The sequence below is a fragment of the Pogoniulus pusillus genome, chromosome 20 (genome assembly GCF_015220805.1).
Source record: "Pogoniulus pusillus isolate bPogPus1 chromosome 20, bPogPus1.pri, whole genome shotgun sequence".
Classification (NCBI taxonomy): domain Eukaryota; kingdom Metazoa; phylum Chordata; class Aves; order Piciformes; family Lybiidae; genus Pogoniulus; species Pogoniulus pusillus.
Genome location: NC_087283.1, coordinates 19376156 through 19398269, shown reverse-complemented (window position 1 = coordinate 19398269; position 22114 = coordinate 19376156). Strand labels below are relative to the sequence as shown.

Genomic DNA, 22114 nt, shown 5'->3' with positions numbered 1-22114 from the left:
GTTGGCTTGATCTACTGCAGAGATAACCATCAGCTGCACAATCTGTGAGCAGCACTACATGCTGGGCTGTATTTAGGCTGTGTCCAATATGGTGTTTTTCATTTTTATATAGATTTCTCTCTCAGCATTCCTCTTTGTGGCAGAAAGTAGCTATCCAACCTCCTTTTCTGCAATTCCTCTCATTAATAACAGGCAGTTAACAAATCAGACAGCAAAAACTCATCTGCAGCCACTAAAGAGTTACAGCTTGTCTATCCGAGCAGGATATTTTAGATGTTTGCAGGCAGCCAATGAAAGGAGAGATCAACAAGAAGCTGACTCATGCAGGAAAGCTTGAGCCGTGTTTGAATGCAGCTCAAAGCCAGCTCACACTTGGTATCTGCAGTAGTTTCACTTTGCTGTTCCCTAGCTTTTATGCCCGTATTTCCAGAGGTAAGTTGATTTTTGTTTTCAATTTCTTTTATTGAGTCGATTATCACAATGTAGAGCTTCTCTCATACTGATGAAAACATCTATGCTGTTAGCTGCTTTTAAAACGAGACACTTCAAATACAAGGATCTACACCAGCTTCCCTTCTGCCCCTGCCTGCCTAGCTAAGAGAGGATGGAAAAGTTGTCTGAGACTTTCTAGGGTCAGACTAAAAAATTATCTGTAACTGTTCATTTCAAAGGTCTTATAAAAAATATTGGGTTTGTGGTTTGATAGTGAGTTTTTCAAAGTGTCTAGGAGTTAAAGCATTCAGAAGAGCAGAATTATGGAATAATTGGCTTTGACAGCAAACAGCACAGAGAGAAGTTTTGTTACCTGTGATTCCATGATAGCTTCATATTCCAAGGTTAGTCCTTCCAGCTGTTTTAGGTGTCTGGGTAGCCCCCTGGATGAAGAAAAGACCCACTTGAGGATTAAGCTCCTTCAGAGATCACCAGCACATTACTCAAAGATCAGATGTAGAAACATAGACAAAGTCAAGACACAGGATACTTGGCTCATCATAGCTTGTAACAGAAAGATTTCTCTTCCTTGTACTATACTTGGGCTTGAGTAAATTCTTTTGACTATTTAAATTATTATATAGTGTAGTACGCAATAAAACTTAGGCATAATTTTAAGCTTTTCATTGTCTCCTTTATATTTAAAATTGGTAGATCTGGGTGGTCTGTCTTTGCAACTTGAAAGGATAAATGGCCCTTTCAGACACTTCATTCCATTCAGAGGCATCTTTTCAATTTCTAGGAAACTTTTGACCTGCCCATCAGCACAATACCATATTGGATTTATCCTTTAGGAAAACTCTAAGTGAAGCACCTAAGGCAGCTATTACTGTCAAACTACAGTCACCAAACAGAAAGCAAAAATATCAGCTGTATTCTCTTCTTGGAATCAAATACTGCTAAAGCCAAACTGGCAAATCAGCTACTGAATTCCCATTTGCATTTTGATCACAGTTAGATGCAAACATGAGCTTAGTACCCCTCTGTGAATGTGTCTGCATGTCACAGCTGGGATACTGAGATCAACTGAAAAAAAAGGAGCCATGAACACTGGCAAATTTATCTTCAGGTTTCTGTTTCTGTTTTACTTGTGGAGAGTAAGGGATCTGCTCAAAGTCAGAAGACTTTCAGGCCTCCTGCTCCAAGTAGCTCTTTTTGTAGATCCCATCTTCTAGAAGGACACAAATCACACTCAACAGTCCTTACTGATTATTTCAAATTCTTAACCCTGATACTTCAGTTCCTTTGTGTTTCTTTTTATGGCTCTGGTCTATGGAACCCTGAAGGGAATATTCCAGTCTGAGTTCTTCTGATTCACTGACCAGTGGTCCTGCAGTAATCCTTACCAATGTTTTTATCCCATCTATTTTCTTGTTTTCCTCTTTCACCACTGACTTTGGTTATCTCTACCCTAATTTAGCTTCACGGATGTAATTGATAATGTTATTTGTGATGCTTTGCAGAGATTATCTCTAATCCACATGCATTGCCATGAAGTGGGTCTGAGACATTCAGATAGTGCTAGAAAGGTACTGAATGGAGAGAGGATTTCCCAAATTCACTAATTTGGCTGCTGTATAGGCACAACTCCATTTAGCAGAGCTCTGCCAGGAAATTGACCTTTTACCTTGCTTTTGTGTTCATATGTGGTATTGTATTAAAGAGATGCAAGAAAGATGCAGAACATACTAACATGAGTTAGTGAACAATTGCCTTTTTCATGAGAAGTAGGGGAAATATTATTGGCCTGGTTTGTCTACATAATTCAGTATCACTTTAAAATCACATTTATATATCATAAATAATGGCCCAACATTTCAGAGTCATCAGATGGAAATAATGAGCAATTAATTAGCACCTTGCAGCCTCAGACTACAAGTTATGGTCCAGACACTCCTTTGCAATTAGTGCATTTTTCCTGCACTAAGGGAACTCTGACTCAGAGTAGTAAAAGGAAGCCTGTTGGATCAGGATAATAGCAGGAAGGAGTCGTGCAGCTTCAATGTGCTTTGCTACTAATGACAAAAATAGTGCTTCAAATGTGTAAAAATTATTTTCTGCCTCTTTTTCTCTCCCAAACAGGCATCAAGAAATGGCAAAATCATTACCTACAGTAGCTCAGGCAGATTTGGATAGCTTCACCTTGACCAGGATGGGCTCAGGCTTTGCGCTCAAAGCCTTTCATTTTTCTTGGAACACCCACATCTCCATCAAGCTGCTGACCAGCCAGGACACTACAGAGAGGTAAGTGTCTTGTTTCACCTGCTAACCACACAGGTGGGCAGCACCCACCTGCAGTGAGTCACAGCACACCCAGGACCATCTGATCCCTAAACACATCTCTATTCTTATGAATTGTGAGTAGCCAAGAGGCAACACAGAGTCAGATATACTGAGAACCAAGCTTTGTGTTTTGTTACACATGTTTATGAAAGTAGGGTTTAATCCTGAAATCATTCATTAGCTCTACTAAAATAATGTCTACAAATCCTGATCAGTAGTACTCTGCATGCTATGGGGTTACATTTTTGTGGAGGTTAAAAGATTTAAGGGTTTTTTTGTGGCTGGGGGAAGGATTGCTTGGTTTTAGACAACAGAAGTCTACTAACTTCGTAATCTGAACACTTGTTATTTCTTTAGGAGCTTGTTTAAAATCATCTTTTTCACTCTAAACTTCCTCCCTAAACTAAAGCCACTCTCACTTTCCTCTCTCTCTACTATTCTGGTCTCTTGTTTACACTACACACTGTTTAGGGAAGCTGGGAGAATAAGCTATTTAGCTGCAGCTGCAAAATATTTAACTGAGCACTGGTGATAAATATTTAGATTCATGGATATAAGTGTTAAAACTTTTAATTACTTCCAGCTACTAGTTTAGAGGCTTGTGAATCAACACTGCAAACAGGAGAGACTGAAACTGAAGTTTCAATGTGAAGGCTGGTTAGAGCAATGAGAATGAGCTCAGATCTCTTGAAATCAACTGAATTTTAATTTCAATAGATTTTCAGCTCAAAAGTACCATAGAAATAATCAGATCTTTAAAATCTAATATAAAACTAATAAAAAATGAATCTGTGACAGAAGTTCAGTTATTTCTATGAGATTCCCTTAATTCTATCTTACCTCTAACCCTTTCTCTTATTTACAGAGAGTGGAAGTTGCTACTTCAGGATATAGCAAGCATCAAGCGCTATGAGTCTGAACGCCTCCTGGCTCCTCTTGGGATTTACCAGTACCAGGGACTTGTGGGGATAGTGACTGAATGGATGAACAATGGATCCCTCCACTCACTCATCCACGAGGTACATAAAAGAAGTCACCTCTTATGGGACAAAATTAATTACAAGGTCAGCCAACAGAGAACAACCAGAACATAAAGGATAGGCAGCAGTCAGTCAGTCTGTTCTTTAGCTCCTACCTTGTAGATCTGTATGCAAATGAAAATGTGAATAGGAACAATTTCACACTACCAAAACCTGTCTTTTCTGTTCCTCAGCATCAGCTGTACCCAGAGCTTCCATTTCCCTTGCTCATAAGGATCCTGTCAGATGTGGCTGAAGGGCTGCATCAACTTCACAGCCTCGAACCTGCTTGCTGCCACGGCAGCCTGAAACCTTCTAATGTGCTTTTGGACATGCAGTACAGAGCCAAGGTAGGAGCTTCTACATTTAGTGTTCATGTAAAATTCACTCACTGTCCTATTGCTGCATGTATTTATCCTAATAGTCAACATTTAATACCAGGACTCTGAGTATTGTTACTAAGATCTACTTTTACTCCCACCTGTAGATATCAGATTACGGTCTAACCAACTGGAGGAAGCAGAAACTGAGGTCAGACTTGCAGAACTGCAATCAAAGAAACTGCTGTGATTTAGTGTATCTTCCTCCTGAAATAATTGAAGGAGGCCTTCCTTCCCAGGAAGCTGACATTTACAGGTGAATGGGATTTCTAAGAGTAGGTCATACCTAGTCCTTGCTATGATCTACACTGTGCTGAAGTGTTTGCTTTCAAAGATGCTACAATAAAAATGCCAGCTCTACATAATGCAGGAGGTAGTAGTTCACAGGAAGCAAGTTACAGCAGTGAATTAAAGGTCCCCATATTTGGAGAATAAAATATGAAGGTTAAGAACTGCTCTCAAAGTTCATGTAAATATTTATATAATGGACCTAAATGTTTAAAAAGTGTAACACAGATGCCAAAACTTTCAAATATGTTTAGAAAAGTTTTAACTACTTTACATAGATTCTAAGCATGAACTGGTGTTGGCTTTAGCTTCAGGAAGAATTGTTTACACTGAGAGGAACCCCTGGTTAAACTAAGCCCTTTCTCTCAGTAGTGTCCTACTAAGACTCTGCTGAAATAACCTCCTGAGTCTTTCAACGTTCACACTTTAAAACAAAGTGATTTATCCAAAGGAGAAAAAATTACATAAGGCCATGTGGGCCTTTGGACATTAAATCCTTCAATAAATGAGCCAACCTCAAATTGCAACTGTTGTCTGTATGGACACACATCTCTATAGCCAGTGTGCAAAGCCTGTGGATGAACATCAGGAATGACTTTTAAGCATGACCACACTTCTCACACTTCTGCTTTCATGTGTTTTATGGAAGCAACAAATTTAAACTCCTGCTTTACTGTCACAGAGGCAGGCTCACAGAATTACAGAATGGTAGAGGCTGCAAGGGACCTCCTGGAGATGATTTAGTCCAAACCTGCTGCTAAAGCAGGGTCACCCAGAGCAGGTTGTCAGGGTCTGGGTGGGTTTGGAACCTCTCCGGAATAGGAAAGTCCATGACCTCTCTGGGCAGCCTGCTCCAGGGCTTTGGCACCCTCAAAGTAAAAAGTTTTCCCTTGTGTTTAGGTGGAACTTAGCACGTTCCAGGTTGTGTCCATTGGCCCTTGTTCTGTCACAAGAGTCTGGATTCATCTTCTCATCTCATTCTTGTTAGATACTGATCAGCATTGAGAAGATCCCCTCTCAGTCTGTTTTTCTCCAGCCCCAATCTTACTTATTGGTCTCTAAGATGACTCAAAGAGTGCATACCCCTGAGAGGATTTTCAATGATGTGACTAATTTGATGTTCATATACATAACTGTTTTTGGACAGGAAAAGTGGAGGCTTATGTTCAGGTAGCACAATTCATTTTGCAACATGTCATTCTTCTATAATTTTAGATTCTCAGATGTGATTCACTCAGTACATGAGGCAGGTGCACGTCTAGACAGTGGTGCTACAGAAAACAAAAGTATGTGTCATCTGCAATATTAAGTACATGTATGTTCACATGACATTAATGTCTTCCTGGAAGGCATTTGAAGAAAAGAACTTTCAGATGTTACAGGGAAATAAAGACAGAAGATGGAGTTATTTCTAGCATAAAATACACAAGTAAGCAGATGGGTCTATTGTAGACCTGCTTCCTCCTGTTTAGATTGCTTTGCTTCCAAGTGTCCATAGCCTGCTTTCTCTTTTCAAGCAGCCTCCTAGCTTCTAAATGAGTGTTTTTTACCAAACAACCACATATTATATACCTCTTGGTTTGCAAGTTGTGTATGTAAATCTATGGTAGCACTGGAATGCTTCCTAGGATGTTAGACAAGGGAAAAAAGTATTTGGAGCCACATCAAAACCTGCTGAAGAAACAAGATGTGTAGCAGGTCAGAATCAAGTTTTTGCTAAGTCAGTACCTGATGAAGAGAACACAAAGGAGAACAAAAAGTTCTGCAATTGACAAGAGCAAATAGAGATAGAAGGGTCATCTGAAATGTCATTCCAATTCATCCTATGTTTAGAAAAACATAGATCTATGTTTGATAACATATACCTATGATATATATATTATCATATGATAACAGCAGCTCAGCTGAAAACTGAAACTTCATAATGCAGGAAAAAGGATCTTTCCAAACTAGGAAAGGCTTGTATAGGCTGTGTCTTGAAAAACTCCCTTCACTTAACTCAGTAGCCTTGCTCTTGGAAATGGGAACATAGACATGGATTGCAAACTAATGACTAATGGCTGCTCTTTTGTCTTTTCCTTTCAGTTTTGGACTACTGTGCTGGGAGAGCCTAAGCAGACAGAAACCTTTTGAAGGTATTTATCTCTGTTGCTCATGGCAGACTTTGTGTTACCCAAATCTTTTCCACAAATTCCTTTATCATAGGGGAATTATGACACAAATAGCATTGTCTTTTCTGTGTCCCTTTGCCTTCTATTACTGTTACAGGACAAAGCTTCACATTATGGGATGTAAGGATTAGAATCCCTTAAAAAATCCTCAGGGTTTCTAGAGAAGATAATGTCTCTGAATGGGAAAGGCATAGCTTCTTACCCAGTTTGTATCATCTTTCTATGCTTGCTGAAGCACTTTTGCTCCTAAGTTGTGTTTTTCACTTATCTTTAGTGAGGAAGAATATAACTTTAAAACGACAATCGCCAAATACCAAGTCAGGGAACATTTTAGTGGCAAGCAGCTAACCAAATGAGCAGAATGCTCCTTTTTAAAGCTGCCATGGGTTTCAAATCCCAACCTGGAAATGCCAATTTATGCTGAATTCTCTTCCATAAACTGGGAATCTTATTTCCTTAGATGAAAGTGCAAGGAGATTTAAAGAACTTAGTTTGTGAAGCATTGTGCAATAGATGTAAGTCTAGGAACAACCTGCTTCATAGAATGCTCTGGTTTGGGAGGGACCTCCAAAGGTCATTTAGTGCAACCTCCTCTGCAGTAAATAGGAGCATCCTCAACTAGATCATAGATTCAACCAGGTTGGAAGAGACCTCCAAGCTCAGCGAGTCCAACCTAGCACCCAGCCCTAGACAATCAACTAGACCATGGCACTAAGTGCCTCGTCCAGGCTTTGCTTCAACACCTCCAGGGACAGCAACTCCACCACCTCCCTGGGCAGCTCATTCCAATGACAAATCACTCTCTCTGACAACAACTTCCTCCTAACATTCAGCCTAGACCTCCCGTGGCACAGCTTAAGACTGTGTCCCCTTGTTCTGTTGCTGGTTGTCTGGAAGAAGAGATCAACCCCAACCTGGCTACAGCCTCCCTGCAGGTAGTTGCAGACAGCAATGAGCTCTGCCCTGAGCCTCCTCTGTTGCAGGCTGCACCCCCCCAGCTCCCTCAGCCTCTCCTCTCAGGGCTGTGCTCCAGGCCCCTCACAGCTTTGTCGCCCTCCTGTGGACACCTTCCAGTACTGCAACTTCTCTCTGCAATTGAGGAGCCCAGAACTGGACACAGCACTCCAGGGGTGGCCTGAGCAGTGTTGAATACAGGGGCAGAAGAACCTCCCTTGTCCTACTGACCACTCTGTACCTGAGACAGGCCAGGATGCCATTGTCTCTCTTGGCCACCTGGGCACACTGCTGGGTCATGTTCAGCTACTATCTACCAGTACCCCTAGGTCCCTTTCTTCCTGGCTGCTCTCAGGTTGTCCAGAACCCTGTCGAGCCTAGAGATGGAGATTATTTAAATGCTTCTTTGCCAAAGGCTCCCTTCTGCACGGCAAACCTGACTGAGGCACTCCTGTATGTTACAGATTGAGCACCTTTCAGAAATACCGTGCAGAAGACTCTCAGTATTCATGCAGCTTATGGCTGCCATCTTGTGGCTGCCCAAAGGAGACTTCTATTTTTACAGTGTCAGTGACATTCTTAACATTCAGGTGTAAGGCTTTAGATAAAATTGTGTGCTTAGAATGTATCCCTAATAATGACAGGTATCCTGAGCTGTCTGCATGTAGTTCACTGTGTGTACTTACATATCTGTATGAGTTATTTGGACAGATGCTCTGCTGCAGTAAGTACAGGTTAGCATATAGAATCATAGAATGGTTTAGGTTGGAAGGGACTTCAAGGACCATTCAGTTCCAACCCCCTGCCATAGGCAGGGACACCTCCCACTAGAACATGTCTCATCCAACCTGGCCTTAAACACCTCCAGGGATGGAGCAGCCACAACCTCCCTGGGCAACCTATGCCAGTGTCTCAACACCTTCACTGCAAAGAACCCTTTCCTAACATCCAGTTTGAATCTCCCCTCTGCCAGTTTAAACCCATTGCCCCTTGTCCTGTCATTACAAGACCTTGTCAATAGTCCCTCTCCAGCCTTTCTGTAAGACCCCTTCAGATACTGGAAGGCTCCTCAAAGCCTTCTCTTCTCCAGGCTGCAAAGCCCCAACTCTTGTAGCCTGTCCTCATAGCAGAGGTGCTCCAGGCCTCTGATCATCTTTGTGGCCCTCCTGTGGACTCGCTTTAACAGTTCCATGTCTTTCTTGTTCTGAGGACTCCAGAACTGCACACAGGACTCCAAGTGGGGTCACACAAGAGCAGAGTAAAGGGGCAGAATCCCCTCCCTTGCCATACTGCTCTTGATGCAGTCCAGCACACTCGCCTCATGTTGAACTTTTCATCTACCCAGAACCCCAGGTCCTTTTCCTCACAGCTGCTCTCAGACATTCATCACCCAGCCTGGATTTAGGCTTGGGATTGTGCTGACCCAGGTGCAGAACCTTACACTTGGCCTTGTTGAATGCCATGAGGTTGGCCTGGGCCCACTTCTTCGGCCTGTCCAGGTCCCTCTGGATGGCATTCTTGCCCTCTAGCAAGTCAACTGTGCCACATACGTTAGAGGTTAGCATATGCAAGGTGTTAGGCTTGCATATACAGAGGGTTAATGTACTTTTGCTTTAGAAATAGCAGAGTTTGTTTTAAAATACACCAAATCACTTGCATTGAATATAATTTAACGAGAGTTCTGATGACTTTCACATTTTCTGCTGTGACATTTCCCTATAAATTGCAGGTCAAGCAACCCTGCTGGAAGTATTGACAGGAATCTGCAGCGGTGTGCGTCCCAGCCTTTCAGAAAAGTTTATATCAAGTGATTTGCCTGAGAGGAACAAATTATTGCACCTCATTGCTCTGTGTTGGCATCAAGAACCAAACTGCAGACCATGTAGTGCAGGTAACAACCAGCATTTGCTTTCTTTGGAAGATTTCTAATGGAGACAGTCATGCTGGAAACATTATTCTAGCACTCTAAATCAATGACAGAGCAACTGAAGTGGCAGTACCTTAGCTCACAAAAATGCTGTAGATGGATTTTCTAACTCAACCTTCCTACCAGAAATGGCTTCCTTATCTCCAAAATGGTGTGTAGTAAGCTAAGAAAATGAGTACAAATAGAGGGAGGGGTATTGTCAGTGACATATACTACTTTAACAAAGAACAACCTGTCTTCAGCATTTCTTGATTCCTATACATAACCAATTCCCTTTGAAGTGTGTCATCATTGCTTACTTAAGTGGAATTATGTTTATCACCTGTTTCTGAAAAGGTAGCAAAAAAAAAAAAGTTAAAATTTAGAATCTTGGAATCATTTTGGTTGGCAAAAACTTTTAAGATCATCAAGTCCAACCATTCTCTAACTCTTAAGTCTGGTGCTAAACCATGTCCCTCACCACCACATCTCTGCCTCTTTCAAATGCCTCTAGAGATGGGAACTGAACTGCACTGGCAAGCCTATTCCAGCACCTGAGAACCCTTTCAGTGAGGAAATTTCTCTTGGTGCAAGTTGAGGCTATTTTCTTTCATCCTGTCACATCTTACTAAGGAAAAGAGACTAACATCCACCTCACTAAAACCTCCACTCGAGGAGATGTAGAGACTAAGAAGGTTTCTCCTGAGCCTGGTTTTCTCCAGGCTAAACAACTTCATTTCCTTCAGCCACTCCACCTAAAAGCCCTTCACCAGCATCAGTGTCCTTCTCTAGGACTACTCCAGCACCTCAGTGTCTTTCTTTTAGTGAAGGACCCAAAGCTGAAGTGCTGAGGAAGTAATTTGCACACAGCTTTATTATGATAGTTATACAGTCATGTATAACCCTTTTCCAAATAAGTTCACCACGTCTGTATGAATATTTAAGAACATAATAGTAAAGTTGGTTGCAATATGCCAATGCCTAAATAAATATATATATATATATATATATATATATATATGCTTCCATAGGCAATGTGGTATTTAAAAGGCTTTATTATCCCTGCAGAATGTGCAGACCTTCTAACTGGAATTGTGGCTAGCATAAATAAGGAGGCAATTTCCAGTGCAATCTACAATGTGATGGATGCAAAGGTTAGTGTAAAATTCAATTGATTCTTTCAATCTCAATCTTTGTGGTCCAAACCTAGGAAAGGTTTTGTCTTTATCAGACATGGCAGAGACATGGAGGGTGCTTTTTGGCACTTTGGATTCATTCAGGAATTGTAGAAAATAAATACTGTGAGGTTCTCCAGAAACTACATAAGTTGCCACATGCAACAATAAACATATGACAGCTTCTTTCCAGTCCCCAGCTGTAGTCAGACTGGTATGCCCATGTGGGTGAGAACAAATATCAACCTCAAGCAAATCAGATTAGGGCCAGAACCAAGGTCAATTTCTGTTGTATGTACTGGTTAGAAGTTGTGTAGTCCAAAACTTAGTGTTTGCACCTCTTGCAGTATTGGCACTTCAGTATGCTTCACTGCTGCTAAACTGATGTGCTTCGTACACAGGACACTGCTTGTCTAAGGGTCTAAGAGGGTTCTCTGATACCACAGGAATGGACGGGGCAACAGCCAAGGGTTGAGGGATACAGCTCACTCCATATATGTCTATGCTGCTATGGGAAATCTGGCACAAATCTGACTGCCACAAATATAGCTGTATCCTATCTGGTTAACTTAGAGTCAAGAAGCTAGCAATAGACACTTCAGCTCTTGAACAAGTGCCCTAACTCTGCCTGGATTTACACAACCCAGACTGTCCTGTCAGCTTTGTGGCTGTATTTATGTGAGTTGGTTATGTTAATGCCTGCTGAGTCATTTCTCCATGTTGCAATCACATTCTGGGACTATAGAGCAGAACTAATCAATGTTTTAATAAGTGGTAGAATTATAGTCCAAGTGTTTTTTACTACTGTTGATGTTTAGGATTGTGCTATCAAATATTCCATAATCTCATGTTTCAATCTCTCTTGAGCAAGGTTTTATCTTTGTATCTGCTAAATTAGCAAAAAGCACTATTCATTTCTCAAACAACCAAACTGATAGCATGTTCAAAATGACTGAATGCACTGCTGAAGTTTCTTGAAAATAGATCAATCTGGAAATAAGGATAGAAACTAAAAAACCAGTTTCACAAATACACTGCAGACATACAAATGGAAAAAAAAGTGACAAGTATTGACACATCCTTATTGCAGACAGTTTGGCACACTAAAAACAGGACAGCCCTGCTGCTTGGATCCCTAAAGGAAAACAGGTTACAGCTTGTACAGTCCCTCTCTCTCTCAATAGAGGCCTATTTTCACCTTCCCCTATATTAACCAAAATAGGGGTTTAAAATAAATTTGACCAGAATAAACACTAACATGGCACAGTTGTGTCAGATTTTCTGCCCACTGACATGTTGAAATGCTTAAGTGCTCTGTGCAATTCCCTGTCACTACATCTCAGTGTACCTTGCAGTATAGTGTATAGTCAGTGTCAACTGTTAGTGTCAGTATAAATTGTTGCTCCCAACGAGTGTAAATTGAACAAACCCCTTGTACACTTAACCGGAGTTATTGTGCTGTTTTTTCCAGGAGACAGCACTTAATGCATGCAAAGGTTCAGCAATATACACGTTGCAGACAGGCATGTGCAATTCAGAGGTGAGTACTTGGCATGAGTCTTACAAGATTACTTCATTAAGACTCTTGTTTTTTTCTGCCAGCCTTCACAGTGAGGCATAGTGTTCTAGCTCTTTCATCCCCAGTCAGGATTAACTCCAGCCAGTTGACCAACAAACCCCACTGCTTTACCATCTTCCAAGCAGCTGACCGATGTGGCTCTTGCAAAAACAGCCTCCTCTACTTAAAAGTTGCTCTGAACCTGCCTTTCTTGAGGAGGTCCCTATGAAATAACAGAAACCTAAACTTTCTTGTAGCATATACAATGGAGGCTGGAGAAAGTCCTCATCTGAATCCTAGCATTTTCAACCAGCTTTCTTAGAGTAAAGTCAACTGCTTTGTGATAACTAACTCCAAAACACAGTTAACTCTCATTTTCAAAGTGGTGGGGCACTTGTGGTAAGCCTGCCTACACTGAAAGGTACAGAAATAGAACTGAAGCTCACATGTCTGGGTCAGAGCTGGCTTTAAACAGCCCTCTAGCAACCCATTGCTGCTGGCAGTACGGGCTGCAGAAGCAACCCTGGTCTGCAGTAAACTGCAGGACAGTTAGCCTACGGATCTGTTCTGCCACACTGATCAGAAGTAACCAGCTAAAGTTGAATGAAGTGTGTCTGTAGGTTCCACAGCTGCATACCTCCATGATATTACTGCCTGACATTTCAAGACAAAGCTACTTAGAAAATGCTTTGGGATTAAAATTGCCAATAATTTTAAGAACAGTTGTCTATTTTGATTTTTTTCAGGTTATCTGTCCACAAAAACCCAAGCACTTAATCAGCAAGAAAATTCCTTGCATGGTGCCAAGCCTGCCATCTATTCTACTTGACAGCAGTGCATACAACGCAGGAAGAGAAAACACTGTCCCACAGAACTCAACAACAAAGAAAGGTCTCTACATTGAAACTTGCTCAGCTCCATCTATTCTAAGAAAAGGATAAATATTAGCAGTTGTTCCATAGCAAATGTCATTTTCTATGTAAAATTGTCCCTTCTCTGCATACAGCTGTGCCCTTTACTGGTGTTATCTGAAGCCTAAGTTCACTGCAGAGAGCTAGAGACATAACAATACCTTTTGGTTAAGTGTATAGACCATAATTTTTTTTGAGAAAATTGTTTTTAGAACCCTGATCTGTGGCTTTGACAGAACAAGCCCTTCCTGGGAGCCACACTGCCTTGTGTCACCAGGAAAAACTGGGATTTTTGTAACTTGCCAACAAAAAAAAGATAAGTTTTTAAAAGGCTCTATTGCCAGGAACATGTTGAATGATTCCTGGTAATCACTACTCCTATATAAATAACTTCTTTTGTCTTTCCAACATGAATTTGTCCTATTTGAATGTTTTCATTTGTGCAAGCAGAGAGAGACATACTTCAAGAGCTTTTTCTCTCTATTAACTTATTATTATTATATGTAATGTTATATTATTATGTTATTAAATTAAAAAGTCTCATCTTGCTCCTCTTAAACTTCTTCTAGATCACCCAGGCTTGAACAGTAGAAAACCCACTTCTTTTTGCACAGTTCCTGCACCTTGTTTAGCTGCAGGCAAAGAAAGCAGTCAGCTTAAGGACAAACCACAACCTAGACATCCTGATAAAGCAGTGACAGGTAAGACACTACATGCAATTTGAGATGGCAATATTCTCCTTGGCCATGTCCTAGTCAATGAGTTGTTTATAGGCTAGAGGACACAGATCTCACTAAACTTTGTGCATGTTTTCAGGTATTTGTGTAATAACTCCTCCAATTTTGATATAAATGTCTCATGTTTATGTGTATGTAGCTGCTCCTATAGTCTCAAAAGTTCAGGCCCTGGCCACTGAGAGCATGGGCTTGTTCTTTTCCAGGGTTATACTCAAGCTGAGAATAGTTCCGAAAAGCTTGTAAATCTTACTATTGTTTTAATAGCACACCTTTAATGTTGAATGCATTAATATTTTAACCCTGGAAATATTTTAATTTAACATCATGTATCTTATATCTTTGCAAAAGTGGCTGTTGATTACAGAAACAGGTGACTAGGAGGAGAAGAGACCCTTCATTTCCTACTGAACAGAGGCAGAACAGGCCAGCTTCTGGTTTATGAAGCCTGTTTCTGCCTGGAGGCAATAGTTTGGGAGCCTTTTATTGCTACCTTTTTGCAAGCTGGTCAAGGATAGCTCTCATATCTAGCTGACCATCCTTCTCTACTTCAATTTACTTCTGTGTGATGATGTAATTTCTGGATAAATCAACAGACTAGCTCTTGCAGAAAGTTCACCACAGAAATCTGTGGGCTACAATCAGAAATCAGAATGACAAAGGCAAGCTCTTCAAAGCAGCAACAGCTTTTGGTTATTGATTTTTCTCTTGGTGTATGGTCTTTACTCCTAGGCTAAAGCCATGAATGTCTGAACTAAATGTTCTAACCAATTTGTGAAAAAGAGACAGAACCCAAAGCTCTTGACCATTTTGCTAAGAATTTTACTTTTGTTACTATCTATATTCAAATTCCAAGTTCCAAACTACATGTTTCAAACAATCCTACTACCGTGAACTATCTGTTCTTCCACAGAACAAAGTTTTCTCATCTGTGTTGAGCCAAGCCACTTTGCATAAAGTTTGATTCAGATGCTGGCTGAACAGTGTGAGACCTGAAAGCCTCCTTCCCCTTAATCTTTATAAATGCCTGTTTCCTGTAATCTGACCTTTGGACTAATTTTGACCAAAAAATGCAAATAAAGTAACTTCTCCTGCTCCTTTCCTCCACTAAATCTCTATTGCTGGTGTTACATTTCTTGCTAACTTCTGGAAGAAAAGAGCACTTAGTTTATCTCCTTTATGTTTCCTTTTCACACAAGATCCGTGCTGCAAAGGCAGCTGCTGTCACATACTAGCCTGCCAGAGACAGACCATACTGAACTGCATGACAGAAGGATGCCTCAATCACCTCCTCGATGTCCTTCGCTCGCAGCAAATGCTGTCCCGAACGGATTATGAAACAATTTCCTCTTCTCCGACAGTGACTGGCCGTGCTCGGGCATTGCTGGACACCTGCCTTTGCCTTGGAGAGAAGGCAGCACAGGTTGTAGTGACTGTCCTTTCAGCAACCAAATGTAGTCCTCTGGCACAAGGCAGACACTGCCCAGCTGTCCTAAGGTAAAGGGGCTGTTGGTTGTCATTTGCTTGTAGTTGGCTACATGCCTTAGAGCCCTGGTATTTAGGAACTGCAATGATTTGTACTGCTTCCTCGTAATCCTTTGACTGAAGTCAATTCTTCCTACAGCCCAGGATTTCAGTCCTCCAGTGGAAAAAGCTGGCTGGATCAAAAGATCAAGTCAAGGACTGCCTGCAGAAATTACCAGCACTGGTGTAACGAATTCTTCATTTGGAAATTCTCCCTCAGAGATGGGAGGAGTGCAATGTGTGCCACAGCAAACGCAGCTCGAGTCAGATGATGCCTTATTTCCTTAATTTTTTACAACAGAGCAAAAAAGACCATGACTTTTTGAAGGTCACACTCTGGAATAAACAGCTGTTACTAAATCCCTCCAAATAAGGGTTGTAAACAACAGTTACTGGACAAAGAGGAAAGAAGTGACCTCATGTCTAAGCCAGCTGTTAGAGTGAAAGTCGGAAGAAGATCAAGAAATATTTCTTCAATAGGGCCTTAAGTAAGACTGGGAAACTTTCTATTTTGCATATATTATTTTGTTCTCACAAATGCTCACATGCTCTGAAAATCATAGAATCATTGAGGCTGGAAAAGACCTGTAAGGTCATTGAGTGCTACCACGACCACTAAACCACAGCCAGAAGCACCATACCTATGCATTTCTTGAATGCCTCCAGAGATGGCAACTCCACCACCTTGCTGGGCATCCTCTTCCAACACCTCACCACTCTCTCATGAAGAATGTTTTCCTAATGTCCCATCTAAACCTCCCATGGCATGACTTAAACTCATTTCCTCTCATCCTATCATGAGTTGCATGGGAGAAGAAACCAGCATGAGCTTCACTACAACCTCCTTTTGGGTTTCTGTAGAGAGCAATAAGATATCCCCTTAGCCTTCCCTTCTCCAGACTAAACAACCTCAACTGCTCCTTGTATGACACCCTCCAAACTCATCAGCCTCAGTGCCCTCCTCTGAACACGCTCCAGGACCTCAGCACCTTTCCTGTATTGTGGCACTCTGAATGGAGCACAGCACCCAAGCTGTTGCCTCACCAGGGCTGAGTACAGGGACACAATCACTTCCCCATTCCTGCTGGTCACACTGCTTTTGATACAGGCCAGGATGCCGCTGGCTTTCTTGGCCACCTGAGCACACTGCTGGCTCATGTTCAGCTGGCTATCTGTGAGCATCCCGAGATCCTTTTCCACTGGGCTGCTTTCCAGCCACTGTTCTCCAAGCACTGATAGCAGCACTCTGGAGAGGTGGGGTTTAAAGGATTTATTAAATGGAAAAATGTTAATACCTTACATCCAGGTAGCTCTCCAAGTATGTCTGCAGTTCAAATGCAAAATTAAACCAGGAAGAAGAGGTGCCAAGCTGATCACTTGGAAATGGTGGATCCACTGACCTGTAAAGGAAGCAATAAGATTATTTTAATTAGAATGAAAAATGAGGTTATATAAGACACTGGGTTTTTTTGAAAGCATTTGAGGGATTCCTTCAAGCTTCACAGCACTGGATGAAGATGAGAAGCTGTTAGAAAATCTACATGTATTTAAAATGTAAAACCATGTTACTCTGTTTACCTCTGATGTTCTCTCTGCAGTTTCAAGCCAGGTGTTGAATTCAGTGGTTTGGCTGGTTGCAATTTAGTATTTGGACAGTAATAAGTTTTCTAGGCACACTTAAGAGAGAACAAATTCATTATATCACCTACTACAAATGCTGCTGGAACCATAAGCAATTTTTTTTACACAAATTGAAGACTGTCTTGAGATGGACATTGTTTTTAACTGTAACAATGTACTATCAGAATATGTTGACAATAGTTTTGTCTATTAAAGGATTTAAACCTCACCGCTGGTTTTTTTTCCAATTTGTACTTTAAGAGGGGAATTTGAACAGTGTGATAAAAAAGGATGTCCAATTTGTGTGAAAAAGAACTTCTCTCATAGTATTTTCCCTGTTTTGAAGGCATAAAATAATCAGAGTAAACCAAATAATTATTCACCTGTGTGAAAAATTTACAGACCCCTAAGAAAAATTGGCAATATTGCTGAAACTTAATTATCAGTTTTCACAAATTATCCCACTGAGTTGTTTTGCTGGGCACTTTAGACTTCTGGAAAGATGTGCCAGCTGGCAGGCTATGCTGATGTTTTTGTCATTATGTGTTTTGATATAGAAACAGTTTTGGCTTTGTTCTTTAAACAGCTGCCTACTTGAGAATATCATCTGATGCCAGACCTGAGCCTAGACTTAACTGTTAATTGCTGAACTGGCAGCAAACCAGTGAGAGCACATATTATCTGTTTTTATAGACAAATTTTTGTTCTCCTCATGTTTAGCCTTCCAATTTAAGTATTTGTAATAGGATGTGACCTTAGAGTTAGGTCTCTTTTACTGTGTTAATGTTATGCTTACCAAAATGTTTTAAACAATAAGCCAAGAAGACAGTTTATATCCCGTTATAAACCACAGCCAAATTTGTTACTTCTGTTCATAAAAGTCTGATTAGAATTCTTTAAATATGTCAATTAATAATTAACTCTATCCACCATTTTTGCCACCTTGCTGAACTGAAATCAATCCTTGAGGTTTGTGTTGATACTTTGGTTAAACCTTGCTCTAAGTGTGCTTGAGTTGATGTAGCACAGACTTCCTCATAACTTTCCCTTATGTAATACAAGCATTTAAATTTGGAGGTTTGTTGACAGTTGCAGCTGTTGGGAGTCTTTAAGTGTGGTATTTTTGAAGGGATGTTACAAATGTATGAAATTAAACTGCTGTTGATACGAAAAGTTAGGACACAAAGCTAGAATGTAGTGGCCTGAGACTAGCATAATTTTGTCTCACCCAAAATACCTACTCATTGCTGTCTACAACTACCTGAAGGGAGGTTGTAGCCAGGTGGGGTTGGTCTCCTCTGCCAGGCAACCAGCTATAGAACAAGGGGACACAGTCTCAGGTTGTGCCAGGGGAGGTATAGGCTGGATACTAGGAGGAAGTTCTTCACAGAGAGAGTGATTTGCCATTGGAATGGGCTGCCCAGGGAGGTAGTAGAATCACCATCCCTGGAGGTGTTCAAGAAAAGCCTGGATGAGGCACTTAGTGCCATGGTCTGGTTGACTGGCTAGAGCTGGGTGCTAGGTTGGACTGGATGAGCTTGGAGGTCTCTTCCAACCTGCTTGATTCTATACTCTTATAAAGGCTGATAAGGTGTTGGCTATATCAAGAAATGTATTAATCTAACTGATCACTGGTGTGAAATATCCAACTGCTTAAAGCTTGTAGAATTCTGCTTGCACCCAAGATAGCTCCTTAGACAAGATTTCTATTGTCCTTGCTATTTCTATTGTCCAGCACAAAACAATGTAGCATAAATAACACTGAGCAAGAGTAAAGGCAGAAGAATCAAACTGTTCTTCAGTATCTACAGAAGAAGTGAGGCTTGAACATGAAGAATGTCTAGAGTTCCAGGAATGAAATATAAAGCATGGGTAACTCAAGAAAACAGCCAAGGGGATAGAAAGAAGTCACATTGGGACTGACCATACAGAGTGATCTCTTGTAGTTACTCAGAAAAGACAATACTAGCATTAATAGATATTAAAAATGGTAAGCTATATTCAAATTCTAGATGTATTAAAAGAACAGATGGTTACTTTCCTGACTTTACTGTAATATATCTTTTTTTCTTGATGCTGGCTGCAGCTATCTTTTGCTGACTTGTAAAAAAAAATTACTGTCCCTTGCTCTTTCTGCTATCTATACAACCCCTTTATCTTAGCTGGGATACTTCCTGCAATGCAAGGACATCTGCATTGGCATTTATTTGAGGTTAATTTGTGGAAAATTAATCTGAGGCACTGGAACGAAACGTCAAAGGGATTAGTCCTTCTAGGAGAGAGCAAAACAAAGCTATAAATACAACTCAATAGTTGTCACCAGTGCCTGTTAAAAACAGCTCCAGAGAACAGCAGAGGAAGGCAAGTGCACATTCATAAAGCACTGATCTGCTAGTGTAATGTACAGAGAAGAATTTTACACCATGTAGCTAGTCTAAAATGTGCAAAAACTAAAGCACTAAGCAAAGCACACAAACTTCAAGAGTTCAGATTTTATTTGTTCAAGTCTGAATTCTACAGAACCTTGCAAACACTTTCATGCTTGCACAGGTTTAGTCACTTGAGCTATTTGTGCAAAGATTTCTAAGGAAGGTTAAGTGCACATGTAAACACTTGTGGGACTGGTACATTAGGGAAGGACCCAAACATTACTGGGTCAGGCATAGAGAATTTACGGTTCTTTACTGCTATTTATTGATGATACAGCTATTATTAATGCTGTCCTCCACTAACGTGTTGACAATAAGGTTACTGAGGTTAAGACACAAAAAAATATTTTCCTGCTCTATATTCCCTTTCATTATTTTCAATCCCCCTTTGCAAAATATGATACTGGAGCTTAAAAGGCCTTAGCAGGTTTCTGATGTTGCTCTTTAACCCTCTCTTGCTTTGCCTGGCACTACATTTCCTTTACCAAGTGCATGGTTGACTTCTCTTGACACACAAACTCTGTATGGCAGCTGAGTGAAACAAATTCCTTCAATTTAGATGTTAAGTCCACCATAAGTTAAAAGACACGACAAGGCCTGAAAATAACACATTTAATGAGTAAATGGTGTCACACTGAAGTCAGCATAGCTGCAAGAACATGCTGATGTCTACAGTTAAGTTCAGTGTGTGCTGCAGAAAGGCTGCCGGTAGCGGCAGTGTTGCATTTTGCTTAATCCCAACTGGACAGAAATGGTAGACCAGAAGCTCAGATGTTCTATTTACAGCTCTTGTGCTGACATCACAGAAATTTGTGATCAGCATTTTGTTATTTTCTGCCTTTACTTTTTTGCCAAGAACATATCCCAAGTAAGAATTACAGAGAACTATAGCTTCAAACTGCCATCTTTGTTGAGCTCTAAAGCTTGACCTTTCCTCTTCCATAGGAGTGAGGAATGCTTCAGTTGAAGAAACTTGATTCTTTTAACCAGGCTGAATTAAATGGCAGTGATTCAGAATAGAAGCTTCTTCACCCCGTGAAATGTGACAACATTCCTGAGCAATTCAACATCTATTTCCAACTATTGGTCTTAAACTTTCAACATAGCAACAGTGATATCTATACAAGCAGAAGGCATAACATTGAATTTTGCCATTACAGGAGTACCTGGCTACACTCCAAGTAAGTCCTTGGACAGTCAGTCCTTTCTTTAAATTTCAAGGAAAAATGCTAACAGAATGACTAACAACATATTTGTTTTCCTTTGATCAAAAAGGGCCTGGTAAGAAAAGAGAAGTGACTAATAGACCTGGGGGAAAAATGTAAATGTTATGAGATTTCTGACCTTCAAATAGCTGCAAAATATGTGCCTAATGACTCACATGTGTACAGCACTTACATGTGACAGAGTCCTGTCACAAAAGAACAGGAAACCAGAAGGAAAACAGTGAGGTGAATGCCTGCCATGCTCACTTGTGTGTGTGTGTGTGCAAGGTGCTGAAGTAACCATTGTTTTTCATTCCATGCTGGCAATGTTTTGACTGGAAAACAATATTCTGTTCCAAGCACAGACTGAGGAGAGCCCAGGAGAGAGAGGAAGGTTGAGAAGCAGTGAGGAAACCTGACTTGTAAGGACAAGTTGATAAAACCGTGTTTGTTTGGTCTAGCAAACATCAGGTGAAGGAAAGATATAAGCGTCTGGAGCAGAGGTAGTGAACATGCAGTGAACCTGAGACTAACCAGTTGTCTGTCCTTAGGGCTTTATGATTCTGGAGTGGCTTTCAACCACAGGTGCTCAAGAAGATTTAAAGGACATTATGAAGACAGTCTTCCCCTCTCCCACACCTGGAGCAATTAGCAATATTCATGACATTCACAGAATTTTTTCTTTCTTTTACCTGAACAAGAGCTCTTTAGTTGACAAAATAAGCAGCTTTGCTAAGCCTTTTTCCCCAGCTTGTTCAATATGTATACAAAACACAAACGTTTAAACTGTTTCAAGAGAGAAATTAATGTTGTTTGTCTTGCTGGGAGTTATATAAATCAATATTCATAACTGTCCTGTAACTCAATAAATATTTATTTCACTAAAATCTACTTGTGAACACATGTGCCTGTCAGCAAGCCAGCTATCAGGAAGAGGGGATTGAGAAAGCCTGAACTAAAGTGCCTTGGAGGTTTTTTCCACCTTCTACAGTGTATCCATGAATTCTGAAAGGAAAAGTAGGTGCTCCTATGTTTTTGCTTCTCTGCAGATCAAGACTAGTCATCTCTTTTCCATCTTTATTAAAGGGCAATCTTTACCAAGCAAGATACCTTAAATATTTCCTATGAAAGCCTCTAAAAAACATTCTTTTACATTAAATAAATTGTTAATAAGAGCTTATTTTTTATATATAAGGGGTTTTTAATTACCCTGAACCTTCTCTTGTCCCCTTTTGTCTGTTTTTACAGTGGGATTTTCTTTGCATGAATATATTTTTCTCCCTCTTTTGGCATAGAAACCACAGGAACATAAAGGAACCTAACATACAATGCTAAAATGCAGACAAACCCATAGGAAAAAAAAGACAGAGTGCTACTTGAGCTGAACTGGCATGACCTTACATAGAAATTGGATTGTTTTCCTGATAGATTGCATATCTCAGACAAGTTTTGCTAAACCCTGTAT

The 22114-nt window shown here is 40.6% G+C and overlaps 1 protein-coding gene across 5 annotated transcripts; it reads left to right on the top strand.

Moving 5' to 3' along the window:
• Positions 1–345: 345 nt before the first annotated feature.
• Positions 346–21777, top strand: LOC135184235 (receptor-interacting serine/threonine-protein kinase 2-like). 5 transcript variants are annotated; one of them, XR_010305932.1, is made up of 13 exons: positions 346–432; positions 2575–2736; positions 3641–3794; positions 3989–4144; positions 4282–4430; positions 6548–6597; positions 9317–9478; positions 10562–10647; positions 12140–12208; positions 12973–13117; positions 13707–13838; positions 20390–20625; positions 21201–21777. XR_010305932.1 is itself a non-coding variant. In XM_064159790.1 (12 exons), the coding sequence occupies exons 2-12, from the start codon at positions 2585–2587 to the stop codon at positions 20419–20421; spliced, it is 1287 nt and encodes a 428-aa protein (XP_064015860.1). In that variant the 5' UTR covers positions 346–432; positions 2575–2584; the 3' UTR covers positions 20422–21777. The 5 variants fall into 5 exon arrangements, 3 of the variants coding, with proteins under 3 accessions (XP_064015860.1, XP_064015858.1, XP_064015859.1); XR_010305933.1 differs by having other exon boundaries at positions 20390–20895; XM_064159790.1 differs by having other exon boundaries at positions 20390–21777.
• The last annotated feature ends 337 nt before the right edge of the window (positions 21778–22114 follow it).